The 15,147-nt window shown below is 34.3% G+C and overlaps 1 protein-coding gene across 3 annotated transcripts in view; it reads left to right on the forward strand.

The window, feature by feature from the left end:
* Positions 1–2,259: 2,259 nt before the first annotated feature.
* OTOGL (otogelin like) overlaps positions 2,260–15,147 on the forward strand; it is a 228,740-nt gene continuing 215,852 nt past the window's right edge. For 2 of the 3 annotated variants that reach the window (XM_074226511.1, XM_074226512.1), the window contains exons 1-6: positions 2,261–2,539; positions 3,977–4,019; positions 6,310–6,358; positions 9,634–9,700; positions 11,985–12,083; positions 14,594–14,748. In XM_074226511.1, coding sequence (XP_074082612.1) covers positions 2,461–2,539; positions 3,977–4,019; positions 6,310–6,358; positions 9,634–9,700; positions 11,985–12,083; positions 14,594–14,748 — 492 coding nt within the window. In that variant the 5' untranslated portion in view covers positions 2,261–2,460. Of the gene's footprint in view, positions 2,540–3,976; positions 4,020–6,309; positions 6,359–9,633; positions 9,701–11,984; positions 12,084–14,593; positions 14,749–15,147 lie in introns of all 3 variants that reach the window. The other variant, XM_074226513.1, reaches the window with a different exon arrangement.

The following is a 15,147-nucleotide window of genomic DNA, read 5'->3' on the forward strand; positions in this document are numbered from 1 at the left end:
CCCAAATCTGGATCAAAATTAAAGATAGAAGAATGAATTAAAAGGATTGCCTTTTCTAATTTTCTAAACATTTATTCAAAACCTTTGAATCAATCTTAAGAAATATTACTCTTAAAAAAGACTCTAATGTATACTTAGGAAATAGTTCCTCATTTTATGTTTTGACTAGAACATCTTATATGCATTTGGGTGGTTTGATGGACACACATTTTAGACTATATTAATATCATATCTATGTATACATAAGTAAATTCAATTATTTTTACCAAATGACCAATCCTATATAGGTCATTTGTCTGAATATAATATTAATGTAATCTTTAGTAGCTCATTAATGGGCAATTCGTTAATAATAAATATCTACTTAATGCATATTATTTGCAAACCAGTCATTTAAAACTATTGAACAAATTTGCATGTGCAATTGAGAGTCCATGCATACTTATAGAATATCCTTTATTCTAAAAATGTTGTTTGATTTTTATGTTCTTTGTCCCTTATCTGCATGGCTTCTCATTGTCCCTGGATTTACAAATGAACAATTGCATGACAAGGGAAGAGAAAACTTAAAATAATCTTTATTTTTTGTTTAGTTTTTTCTATTTTTGTATTTATGTTTACTTTTTATATTTATGTCTTTTGTTCTTATATTGTCTTTATTCTGGGTACCTTCTATATCCAGAGAATTATTCACTGAAACTAGGAATAAAAAAATGAGAAAAAGGGAGCTCAGCAAAACTAATAATATGTGAGTATATTCTAATCTATTTAAGTAGATTAAGCAAAATTAATATAATTTAATCAAAATTTATAAGATATGCAATATTTTATACCCTTATTCCCCCACTTCTGCATAACTGGATGGGAGGCCTATACTTATATCATTGAAGTCATTGTGTGCATTTACTTCAAGATTCTACATACTTCACTCCGATTTGGGAATCCTTTATATTCATTATGACTTATGACATAGCATCACTTAATTGCATGAAGATACCAGTTTCATTACAAAATTACTTATTAATTATTATTACTTTGCAAACAATGGTATATATATATATATATTCTAAAAGTGTTTTGTTGTTCAATAATTATTTGCACTTATATATGGCATACTATGTATAGATAATGAAATAGGAAGTTGATGACACACGAACTAGGTCAAGTTGACTGTGTGGTGTTTATAGAGAAAAGTAAAAAAAAATTCATAAAAATCAAATTAAAAAATTGGGCAACCACTGAAGAAGAGAAAGAGACAAATTCTGGTGTTTTACAAGGTTAGAGTATAAGACCTGTGTGAAGGTGAATTCATTCCTTATTTACATTGCCCTCAACTATAGAATATATTATTAATAATTCAGGAGGATCATCAATACGGTAACAGAAAATATGTACATTTCACCCTGTTGTGCTTTAATATTCACTAAAGTCACCTGTCTTATCTCTAGGAATCCCATAATGAAATTCTGTATAAACATCTCACAAGGATATATGAAATTCTAAGAACTTCCCAGGAAGAATGACTGATAAAAAGGGTTATTTTTTTTGTGGTTATAGAACTATTCATCTTGTAGGATGGAAAAGTGAGGTGCAGAATAAATAGAGAGCTCTGAATGAAGTTTAGGTGAGTTGCTTCATTTTTTTCTAAGGTAAAAGATTTCTATTACCATCATAGGAAAGTTCCAATCTGCATCCCTGAAGGCATCAATGGGACAAAAAATCATAGATCCTAAGAGAACTAAAGTAAATATGATTGTCATGGGTCTCTTTTGATGGCTTCATGTTTCATTGATAGAGGTAGGAAAAAAAAAGATCTATAGAAACAGATTAAACACTTATACCCTTTGACTATATGCTGACTCCAGAGAGGGAATTTTCTATTAATTCCTTGTTAGCTTCTTTCAAAACTATTCGAAGTATGCTAGCAAACAATGTCAAGGGATCAACAAAGGTTTCTGCAACTTTTTTAAAAAAAGACACTGAGTTTCATTCATGCAGTACTTGGAACTCACAGAAATGCACTAATATTTGATAAGATGTCTCTCATAGCATCATGAAGAAGTAAATGCACTGTTTTTTGCATTCAAATATTAAATAAGGGCGATTTAATCCAAAAAAAGAGCAAGATTTTCGTGTATGTGTGTGTGTGTGTGTGTGTGTGTGTGTGTGTGTGTGTGTGTGTGTGTGTGTGTGTGTAAACTAATACAGGCTTAGGTAAGGAGTCACCATGCATCACTAATGAGGGACACCCAGCCAGAGAAATTGCTAGCAAGTTTTCAAAAGGTTCTGGAGTTGTGTGTGAAGTTAGGTGCCCTGGCTGTTCTTTTCCTCATTTGCTCTATTGTTTCACATTCATCTTTATAAGTATTTAAATACACCATAAAGATAGAGACCTCTAAGATGCCCTCATAACCAGGGACATCAATTTGGATATATTTCTTGGCGAGAGGCTGAACTGAAATGAACATTGTGGGAAAACTCAATTTAATGATTCTTTGGTGTATTTTCATCATTCACGCCCTGCTGTTTTCCTTGCAAGGTAAGGCTTTCTAGTTAATTATTATCTTAGCTTATTGTATTATTTTTATTTTGTAGCTCATTGGAGAGTTCTGGGTTTTCCCCCCTTTATACTTCAAAGATGATTAAAAACCAAAGGATGAAAGGAGAAAAAATATAAATTATTTTTCTGAAAACCTTTATGATGATTTTTCATGTAGATAATTAGAGACCTCTGTTTTCTTCTTCAGTTGGTTAGTAGAGTTATCATAAACTCCTTTTTTGTTTTATTGTCAGAAATTCTGATCTTTTTTTGGTTGTCATTTTTGATTACTTTTTAATAAATATGTTTAACAATTTTTTTGGTTTTATCAACACAGGATTTCATCATGTAGGGAACTTTTGGTGTGAAACCCCTTTCAATTTATCTGTGATTTACACTTTTGGAGAGTTGTTGATACTAAAAGATTCAATAGTTTGCCTGTAAGTTACATAGCCAGTACATGTCAAAGGCAGGATCTGAATTCAGATATTTTTCATTATGCCTTGACTTCTATAGCCACACCACTTTGTTACCTCTTAAAAGACATTTGCTTTAAATTAAAAAAAAATCTAAGTAAATATGTGGCAATTAAGTATTTATCCCTAGTTATGTTGGGATGTTTTTAAGAAAAATAGTTCTTGAAATTATGCTGGACAATGCTCAATATTGTTTTATTTCTCAAATTTTCTTTTTTTTAAAAAAAATAATGGTAAAGGAAAAACACATATATTTTTTTCCCCTTCTACAAAACAGATGAATATTTACTTTGGATATAGAGAGCCGAGAGGAAGAATCCGTGGTCTTCAAAAAAAGCATTTAAGTTCATAGCTTTATAGTTGGAAGAGACCTTAGAGGTCATTGTGCTCAACTCTCTCATTTTACAGTAAAGGAAACTGATACCTAGAAATGGTAAATGATTTATTCTAGATGACACAGAAAGTAAGTAGGAGAAATGAAGTTCGAACCCAGATCCTCTGACTATAAATTCTCTTCCCTTTTCACTGTAAAACACTGCCTTGGATCTTTTACCTTATAGATGTATTCACTTATAATTTTAAAGGCTACAGAGCATGTCTGTATCTAGATCGATAAGTTAGCTTGAGATGTCACAGATTCTCAATAGAACTATAATTAGAAAGGAGTTTAGAGACCATCTAAGCTTTATCTGTTATCTGATGCATGGCTTCTTTCTTATTTTAACTTAACTTGGTAGGGAAAACTTTGGTAAAAATCCTCTTGTTAGAAAGTAATGTAAAAATATTCTCATCTTGCATAACCTCCTTTAATGAAGAACCAAAGGCAACTTCAGTTATATATAGAAGGTAGCTAAAATAATATCCCATTAAAGAGTTTGAAAAAAGACAACAAGGAAACAAGGAACAACCTCTCTCCCTCTCTCTCTCCTTTCCATTTATTTTTTCCACTTTTTTCCCTTAGGAGGATCTTTGTTTGCATCATCCATCTTGACAAGAGCATCAAAGTAAGTATTATTTTTTTCCTTTAGGAAAGCTTAAAGGTTAGATTGATTAGACTGAGCAAAACTAAATTTATGTATTTAATTTTGGATAGAATTAATCATGTATTTCTATGAAAGGAATTTTACATAAAATACTTCTTGGAAACATTCCCTGTATTTTAAAAGTCAATAGCTATTACTTTGCTTATTTGTTAAACCAAACATCATAGGGTCAGATGAGCTTAGATTTAGACCTGAAAGGGTTCTCAGAAGTGGTTTAAACTTCTCACTTTTCAGCTGAATAAAATGAAGTCCAAGAAAATTAAATGACTTGCGCCCTGTCACATGAGAAGTAGCAATGTTTTATATTTCTTTTTATTATGATTTGCAGAGACATTCTTGATAATTCCAAATACTTAAAGTGTTAGGAAGGTAGCCTCTCATAATATCATTTACTCAATAAAATACATTTTTTTGTATTTTTTACCTATTATAATTATTTCTGGAAGAAAAAAGATCTTCCATACTTTTGTGGCATAGAAATCAGTGAAGCAAAGCATATGTTGTAGTGGCTAGTAGTTCTCCCCCTCCCCTTTTCCCACCATAAGGAGGGAGGTATGTTTCATTAGTTTTTATCTGGAACCTTTACTGGTTTTCAGTTACTCAAGAGTCTGATTTCCTTTTAGTGACTTTTCACTTACATTGTTGTAATCACTGAAAACATTATTCTTTTATTGCTTCAGTTATTTTGGTTATTCTAACTTATAACAGTTTATGCTTCCTTTTTTCTCATAATTTCCCATCCTTGCCATTTTTTATTGTAGAATAATATTCCATTACATTTATAGGTCATGGTTGTTCAGTACTTTTAGTTACTGGCAACCACTTTTTCCATTTTTTTGCTTCCTTAAAGAACATTGCTGTAAATCATTGGGTATATTGGATCTTGGCTCCAGCTTTTGACTTTCTTGAAGTATCTGCCCAATAGTAGAATTTTCTATTACACTACATTCAGTGATTATGTTCCTTCTGTCTCGTTATTGATGGATACATTGGAATTGTGTGTTTATCACTACTAAAATACCTGTAGGGATGCATGCAAATGTGGGTACTCCCTCCAAACATGTATGGAGCAATCCATCCATGCCTCCCCATACTTCAGCATGATCCTCCAATAAAACCTTTATAGAGAGTGTATTCAACCTTTTGGAAACCTGCCTCTAACTCTCAACATTAAATGGATACCTACAGATCATACTTTCTTCTTTTGTTTTCATTTTACTGAAATTTTATTTAATTTTCCTAATTACATGCAAAGGTAGTTTTTAACATCCATCTGTTTGTAAGTTTATGAGTTCCACATTTTTCATCCACCTTCCCTTTCCTCCCCATTCCCCATGGTGGTGAACAATCTGGTAAAAGTTGAATGTGTACAACCATGAATCACATTTTCTTAATAGCTATCCCTCCATTTGCTATGCCATTGTCCCAGTCATATATCTCTTAAATGACATTCTTTAAAGTGATTCCAGAGTATGGTACATAATACATAACTAATAAATATTGTTATTGATTGTTTCTCTTGTGCGATTCTTCATTTTTTAATGTGTTACAGACTGCAAATGTCTACCATTCCATGCCCAAAATAAACTATGTTTTTAATCACTGTTAAAAAAGAAAAAAATCAATGAATAAAATATCTTTCAGAGAAAAATATGGTTCTAGCAGGAAACTGAAAATGTGTTTTCTGGACTAAATTGAGCTCCTTAGTGATAAGTTGGATTTTCAGTCATAATTACAGACAAATATTATCAATTCACAATTTTCTTTCTTTGCTGACATTGATTCTAATATTAAGTTTATGAGGCTAAAACTAAACAATTGAGTTCCATTTGGGAAAAAAATAAATGTGTTCTTTTAGAAATGAATGTTTCTCAACCCACGGAGTTCCCTAGAGTCATGAGAATAGAAATGTGTCACTGTTGGTACAATAGCATTTTCCTAATTTTTAAAATTCCTTTATCACCGAACATAAGGTTCTTCCCCTAACAGGGAGTTTATATTAGAGGCAAGAGAGGTTTGTGGACGACCTCAAATTTTGTAAAATGATCTGTCTCCAGTCCCACCCCCCCAAGCCAACTCCTCAAATCCTCCCCCCCCACCATCGACCTTTTAAATGTTAACCCAAGAAAGACCTCTTTGATAAAGTGATGGAAATCAGCAGGAAAAAACAGCAACTCTCTCTCTTGGGAAAGGCTTGTTCAGGTTGCCTAGGGACCTGTGATTATACAAGATCTTTTCTGTTTTCTTCCAGAAACCGATTTAATGCAATTCGACAGAAAAGAACTCCCCTTGCAGCCCAGGTAGGTAGGTAGGTCATGCTTCCAACCCAGAAAAAGGCTGAGAAATAATCCCCTCCCTGATGGAACTTCACTGTCACTGGGACAATGAAGTCTTTGTGATTCACAACAAGACAGGAGAAAGGAGGAAGAGGCAAAGGTTTTTTTTATGGGTTCTTTGCTGAGATTCTCAAACTCATATTCAACTCAATGATTTGGAATAAAATGGTTTATGAGCTTATCTGCCCAGCCTCCATGCTGATTAATTCACAGGCTCTTGGAAAACAGAGCTCTGATGGTTAGATACTGATGGAAAGAAAGATTCAGAAATAGTCTGGTAATTAAAGGAACAATAGACAATGAAAGAGTAGACACGCTTACTTGCAAATGGGATAGTTATGAACTTTGGTGGTTTCCCAGGATGGGGGCTGCACTTCTCAAGGGAGTTATTATTTTGCTCAAAGGTCATTTGGTTCAGTGGCAATTTGGTACAGTCAGAATAAAGTTAGTGTTTATATAGTGCCTTAAAGTTTTCAAAGCACTTTGCATATGGCATTTATTGCTCACAGCAGTCTTTGCAGGTAGGAGATGTTATTTATACCCCTTTTACACTTGAGGAAACTGAGACCGACAGAAGTTAAGTGTCTTACTCAAGGTTACACAGTCAGAAAGTATCTGAAGCTGGATTTGAACTTGTGTCTTCCCGGCTCCAAGACCAGTCGTCCATCTGTGATGACACCTTGTGTCTCTGTTAAAGTTGCATTCGAGTCTCTCCTCAGATGCTGATTACTGATGCAATAGTGGATAAGTGAACTTCCTTGGACTTCAGGGCTTAGGGTTAGATGATTTTTTGAAATTTTGTCTTGTCAAGATGGTTCCATGAACCCAGATTCAACTCAATTCAACAAATACTATCTATAGAGCATTATAGGAAGAACTAGGGAGGAAGCCTCAGTTAAAGAGTTGAATTCAAGTCTCACCTCACATGCTGATTACTGATACAATAGTGGATAAGCCAGTTCACTTCCTTGGGCTTCAGGGCTTAGAGTTAGATGATTTTTGAGATCTTGTCTTGTCAAGATGGTGCCATGAACTCAGGTTTAACTCAATTCAACAGATACTATTTCTACAGCATCATAGGGGAGAAGCAAAGTTGCCTCATGGATCTGAAAGCCTAGTAATAGGTTATCATATGTGGACATGGCTGACTAACAACATGAACAAAAATCCAGAATGCTATATGGGAGGTTAGAGGGAAATGATTCGAGATTAGAGGAGGGTTCTTAGAGGAGTTTAAACAATAATGGGAGATAGGAGACAAAGTCATTTCTAGAATATGGAATAGCGTGAGCAGCATCATGTGGAATTCAAAGAGACGCTCTGGAATGTAGAGTTTTTAATTGGGAAGTGGACAGAAATATGTTAATTTTGATTCTGATGTTCATAATTTTGGTGAATGAGTGAGCTGGTGGTTATAACACTTTCTGATATTCTACATTTTAGTATATTGAAGAATCTTATCCTGTCATGTCCTTTTAATACAGAAATCCAATATATAACATTCTTAGATCACATGGTAAGTTCACAGGAAAGTCAGAATTCTAACCTATAAATTGTGAGTTTTTCATCTGTGACTTTTTGGAGGTTCATATTTTCCATTGAAACAATGGGTTATAGAGGATAGAGAACCACATTTGGAATTAGGAAACGTGCATTTGTTAAGTGCCTATGTGCCAGATTCTATGCTATTTTACAATTATTATTATTTTATTGGTTTTACAAATTTCACTTCTTTTGAGCCTTGCAATAATTCTTCAAAGTAGTTACTTTTATGATATTTATTTTAGAGTTGAAGAACCTGAGGCAGACAGAAGCTAAAAGACTTGCCCAGGGTCTCACATCTATATGATGCCAGATTTAAATTCATATCTTTCTGACTCCAAGACTAGTACTCTCACCATTACAGTACCTAGCTGTAATGTCCTCACTCCCTTTCTTCACCTATTGGATTCCTGGTTCTATCTTAAGACAGGCAATAATAAGGCAGCCCTTTATTATTCATCAGCTCTGAATGGTATAGAGATGAACAATTGGAAGTGACTAGAATTAAAGGGGACTTTGTTGGAAAAAACTAAGGCACTAAGACTTTGATCCTTCTAGCAGGAAGAAATGTGTCCAAAGAGTAGATTTCATCTTAGAATGGAGGTACTTAGTTTTTATTCATCAAAACTTTGATCAGTGTAGTAGTTATGGACTAAAAGAATTATTAATCTGGCTCTATCAATAAGAGATTTATATTGATCGAAGAGAAAATCAAAAGAACCTAGAAGAAACCTCACCCAGTAAATTCTGGTTCTCCTTGCCAAGCAGAGAAATATGGCAGTCAATGGCAACACTAGTACAAAATTTCAACCTGTTGGCTCATAAAAAACTTAATAAAAGCCTCTTCAATTGATTGTCAGAGGATAATGGTAGAAGACTGTGAATGTTACCATCTTAAAAATTAGTGAGAAGCAATGTGGGGTAAAATAAATTTATATAAATCTTGGTGAGAGACCCAGTGAAGTCAGATCATGAGCAAGGCATTTAGAAATGAAACTAGAAAGAGAAAAATTGAACAGATGAACCCTAGGACTGGAGTCCACTAGCAAATAAGAGTCTGATTTATAATTCCAACCCAAGGAGAAGGGTGGGAAATAAGCATTTATTTAACACCTATTATATGCTAGGACTGTACCAAGGGTTTTTTGCAAATATTATCTTATTTCAACCCCATAACAACCCTGAAAGGTAAGTGCTTTCATTATGTCCATTTTGCAATTGAGAAAATTGAGGCAAACAGAATTTAAATGATTTGTCCAAAATCAGACAGCTAATAAGTGTCAGAGACAGAATTTGAACTCAGGTTTTTTTGGATTCCAGATCAAGGATAGCCAGAAAATACATTATTGTGAGAATATAATCATGATAATAGTATCAATAACATACAAATAGAGCTTACTATATGTCAGTTCTCATTTGACAAATAAAGAAACTGAGGTACGGTATGAAAAAGTGGCTTGATCATGGTCACTCAAGTGTTAACTATCTTATCCAGTATTATTTCCAAATCTAGAATTCTTTAATCATTTAATATTATTACCTTTAATTGTGAAATTGGACATAATTAGATAATTATATAATCTAGCAATAAATTAGCGAAATTAGATAATAGAAGAGAAAATGTTCTGATATCTTCAGCAGACATATGATAAGAAGGTACAATTATCACCCTGTTTCCTTTTTTTCCTATTTCAAAGCTTGAAGAGTCAGAGTCAAGGAATTATCTTTATGAAGCCTCTATTCGAGGAAGGAGTCAATCAATAGGTCGGTGTTTTGTCTTTATTTCTTCTTCCCAATATGTCCTGCTTGAGATTCAAACGCAATAAAAGACTTGGCTTCTTCAGTGTTTCCTTTTTATGTATTCCCAATATGCCCTGCTTGAGGTCCATATACAATGAAATACATGGCTTCTTTACTCTTTCCATTTGGCATATTGTGGGACTGAGTCTGGGTGAACTTTGTGATGGAAAGAGGAGTAGCCATTTAAATATCCTTCCCATTGAGTACTCTGTTTTTACTAATGTAAAAAAAAGCAAGACAAAGATGATTCTTATTCAAACAAAGAAAAGATGAATGGTTGCCATGAACCTTCTCTTTCTGAAGTATTTTCACCTTGCATTTTTTTCCCATTAAATCTCTGCTTCCGATGACCAAAATTCAGATTCCCACATTTTTAGGGGTGTCTAATATTAATTGAGAAAAGTGCTGTTCTCATCTTTGAACTGCAAGTGCTTTCATGTTTGCTATCAGACAAAAATAAAACAATTGAACAAAGGCTGCCATTTTTTAGGGCAGATGCTTATATTTTATTCCTTGCATGGAATCCTTTGTGCAGACTTATTTTCTTTGTATTTTGAAGCATGACCCATTTGAAAGGGTATTAATTTTAATTTATAATGTGTCTCTGAAAGACAAACCACATATGGATTTAAGAATATGCAATGGGGACTGGATCTAACTTCTTTGGCATGGGGAACTCCTAAAAGAAGAATTCCTCTTTCAAAAGAGATTGGCAACTTCTCTGCCTATGTCTTAGAGAGCTTTCTAGAATATTGAGAAGCAAAGGATCTTGTTCAGGGTCACATGGCTATTATGAGTTATAGGCAGGACCAGACTTCGTTCTCAGATTTGAAGGTGACTATCCACTCTTCAAGAAAATCCTGATCACTTATCAATATTTATGACCATGTCATAATCAATTAGTTTCTTCCTCAATTAAAATGGGTTTGGAACAGAGGCCTATGGCACTCTCTTGAGTGCAACCTAAATTAGATTAAAATATATTTGGAAAAATTTAAACAAAATATAACACAACATAGATCACATTACATTTTAAAATGCAGTCAATATATGACTCTTGGGAATCCTTGTGTATGGATTAGTGGCCCTTGTTTTAGTTTGTTTGACACTACTCATTTAGAGCATTTGGCTCATTATAAAAATAGAAGCATTATAGGACCATGAGAGGAAAGGGGGAGGGAATTCAAGAGGTCATCTCCTGATGACCCTCTGCCTGTTGAATGTCTTGTGCATTAACCAGGCCAGAAAGATAGGTATCTACCCTTTCCTTTAAAAGTGTCATTGAAGACTGAACAAGTTGCTTTGTGAAAGTTCTGGTGGCTCACCATTCTTATAGAGTGTTCCCTGATGGGTAACTTAAATTCCTCTAACTGTAATCTGAGCTTATTCCCTCTTGTCCTGTGCTCAATAGATTCAGAGGATAGCTTTTAACTGTAACTCATTTACTGTTTTTTTTTTTTAAGATCACCCAGCAAGTAGAGGCAAAATTAGGTCGAGAACCCCTAGTTTCTGGCTTCCTGTAGACTTAGCCCATTCCCCTGGGGCCATGTTATTTAGCTGGCAATAACTTTGGTCTTTGCCTTTCAAGTGTGGGCCTGAGAGAATGCTTCATTTTAAACTTACATAAAGAATAATAAACAAACTTTAAATGAAATATTTAGATTGTGAACATCAAACAAAGCATCAACATTACAGTTTTTAGTTTTTATACTCCAGTGATGGATGGTCATGAAATTTTCTGTTCCCAATGAAAAATATTTTTCAGGAAATAGTGACCAAGGCCAGTTTTTTGGGGGAAGGGAGTTGGGGGTAGTTAAGAAGGGGGAAGAATTTCTAAATGGGGATTTTATAACATCTATTTTATCTCTAGCTATACTGCGTCAAATTGTGAGGAAGAGTTGACTATATATACAATTCCTGCCAAGCTTTGTCAGCGGAATCATCTACAGCTTGTATATTTCTGGTTCTTGTCAACTGGGATTTGGATTCCTTACATGGGAACTTGACCTTTCAATTGCTCGGAAGAGGTTAACCTTGGCTCCCATCATGGTTTGAGCTTTGCAAGCCTTGGAACACAGACTGCAAAATGAACCCAGGGACATTATTGGTTAACTGTTTTAGCCAGTCCATGGTGGAGCTGGGTTCTGTTTGAGTTAACAATGGCTAAGTTTAGCCCAAGCTCAACCTTGATCTATTGTGTTTATATGAAGCGAGGCATTCCAGAAGTCAACTATTTTTTGATTTGCAGGTTCTTGCCCTCATGAATGCCTAAACGGGGCTTTCTGTTCCGCGGCTGGTACATGTGACTGCCAGATATTTCAGGCCCTTGGGGAAAGGTGCCAGATTGGTAAGTTTTAGAGATATGCAGGGGAATTCGATTTCTTAATTGAGGGGAAATTTATGTGGATAATTGCCTCTAGTAGCATTCATCCATAGAGCTCCATGGCAATCATAATGTAAATCTACTGGAAACTCTACAATTCAAACTGGGTAATTTGAGGTAATTTAAAAACCAATGTAGGGGGCGGCTAGGTGGTGCTGTGGATAAAGCACAGACCCTGGAGTCAGGAGTACCTGGGTTCGAATCCGATCCCAGACACTTAATAATGACCTAGCTGTGTGGCCTTGGGCAAACCACTTAACCCCATTTGCCTTGCAAAAACCTAAAAAAAAAAAACCCCAATATAAATGAAAATAGATATACTTACCTTGCCATTTCTCCCAATCTATTCTCACAAGCTACTCTTCTACTTTAGAAAGAGTCAAGGCATGGAGCCTGGTTTCTCACTAATTGCCTCCTTATTTTTACAAATAAGACATTATTTGGAGCTGGTGACTGACCATGTCCCTATATGTAGCATGCTCATTTATCATTGTTTTGAATGAATTGGGGGAGAGGAGGTTGAGATTTGGAGCAAAAAAGGAGCATATCATTGCTAAATGAAAAGGCTAGAGTTTGTACAAGGTCAACCTATTTGTTAAAAACATCGGTATCTGCCACTCAATTGGCTCATTTTATTCTCATGAGTGACTTATGCTTATTAGCTCTGAGACTTATTTTTTATACTATTTGTGCAAATCAAATTGTTGGAATCTTTTTTGCTGCTAAAAAGGGAAGGTTATATGGGAAATGGACAGGGGGAGGAAGATGAGTAGGGAGAGAAAGGTCATCTAGTCTAATTTCCTGCTTTGACAGATAGGCCTGGGGCTTAGAAAAGCAATCAATAATCAACCAACCTAGAATACTTTTTTTGTGTTAGCAAAGACCTGGAAATAATATCAATGCACATTGGGTTAACATAAATGAAATGGAATATTCCTAAGAAACTCTAAGAAACGTAGGAAATTGTATGGCATGATGAACCTGACAAATTCAGATCTCTTGATTCTCTGGCCAACTCTCTTCTGTATCTGGTTGCCTTCCATTCCTTAGTTCCACCAGAGTGAATAGGAGTGGTACCCAGGAAGGGATAGATGGTAGAAAATATAGTGGGAAAAGTAATAAATATAAGAGAAAGAGGCAGTGCAAATAAAGTGTTTCTTTTATTTGAATTTTCCTGCAACTTGATGTTATAGATTCAAAATTCCATATAAATTTCTTGAATAAAACATGTTTCTCACATCAATTTAATTCAAGATATATTTATCAAGCACTGGCTAGACCACAGGCACTGGGCTAGGTGAATACAAACAGAAGAATAGAACAGTTCCTCATATTTAAAAAAGCTTGCAAAGTTTGCATTTGACTAGATAATGGACAAATTTATTGTTTCACTGACACTCCTTCATTTTCTTGGGGTTTGCTGTAAGATTTGAAGTTAAGACCTGGAGTGGGTCCCAGTACTCACTGCACAACTCTGGGGAAGTCATTTTACTATCCTGGGAATTAATTTTTGTCATCTGTAAAATAGGAGGATCATAGAATCATAGATTTAGAGCTGGAAGGAACCTTAATGGACTTCAAATCCAATCCCTTCAGTTTATAGACAAGGAAACAGAAAGTTTAAGTGATTTATCTAGTATCACAATGCTAGTAAGTATCTGAGGTTGAATTTGAACTTAAATCTTTGTTGGACTGATTGGGGACTTGAAAAGGTTCCACTGGTTCTGCTTGGTTCACTTTCCATCAGTTTTTGTACATCTTCCTACGCTTCTTAGTATTTTTTAGATTCATCCTTTTAGGAACACAAGTATTTCATTACATGAATATATTACTTATTGTTTAGTAGTATCCTATTGATAACACCTTTCTACTCCTTAACTATAAATAGTTTTTCACACCCACATATGAAAAACTAAAGGGTTTGTTTATATATCTATATATATCTGTATGTATATGGATACATACATGTGAGTATATACTCATACATATAAGTACATAGACACAGATAAGTATGTGTTTATATGTGTGTGTTTTATACATACATGTGCATATGATATATGTATATTATTTATAAATAGATACAGATATAATAAACATATAATATTTATATAATGTTTACATATTGCTTTAGGGTTTGTAAAGCATTTTATAGATAAAATTTATTTTTTCATTTTATCCTCACAATAACTTTGAGAGCTAAGGTTTATTATCATCCTCATTTTTGTGAATGAGGAAACTGAGACAATTAGTGATTAAATGAATTTTTCTGGGTCACACAGCTAAGTATCTGAAATTAGATTGAATCTAAGTCTGGAGATCTTGCAAAAGATGTTGCAATATTGGTTATGAAAATCTAATGATCGAAATTAAGTTTATGCCTTTTAAAATGAGAATCTGAATTGATTTGTCATAGCAAAAAATGACCATTAAGAAAGTCTGCTAATCATGACTTTATTTTGCTTTGTTTCTTGCAGTACCTAACACAGGTAAGGAGAGAGATGGAATCTGCAAAACCTGGGGACAATACCATTTTGAAACATTCGATGGCATCTACTATTACTTCCCAGGAAACTGTTCTTACATTTTGGCAAAGGACTGTGGTGCTCAAGAACCCCAGTACACTGTTTGGGTAAGTAGCCCAGGGATGGAAGTAACAGGACTTAAAAAGTTGTTGATTCATGTTGGAAAATATAGGATGATAGCATTCTGAACAGCTTTTAAGGGTGGGGGGAAGTAGAAGGATACTGAGTGAACTGAATCAATCTATTATTTTAGTGTAAATATAGGACCAAAGGTAGAAGACGGAGAATGTTTGGATGGAAATAGACTTATTAGGCCACCCAGAAGTACTCTGCTGCCACTATAGAAAAATAGTTTCTATGAGGTGATATGTTTTTATCCTTAAGATATATCATTTGAGTAATTGTTTTTGAAGTTTGGAGAGAGTAGGGTGAATAGATTCCTCACTTTTTCTCCCTCTCCATATTTCCTTTTCTTCTCAGTGATAGTTCCTTTTATATATTTTGAG

Source organism: Macrotis lagotis, chromosome 2 (assembly GCF_037893015.1).
Source record: "Macrotis lagotis isolate mMagLag1 chromosome 2, bilby.v1.9.chrom.fasta, whole genome shotgun sequence".
NCBI lineage: Eukaryota > Metazoa > Chordata > Mammalia > Peramelemorphia > Peramelidae > Macrotis > Macrotis lagotis.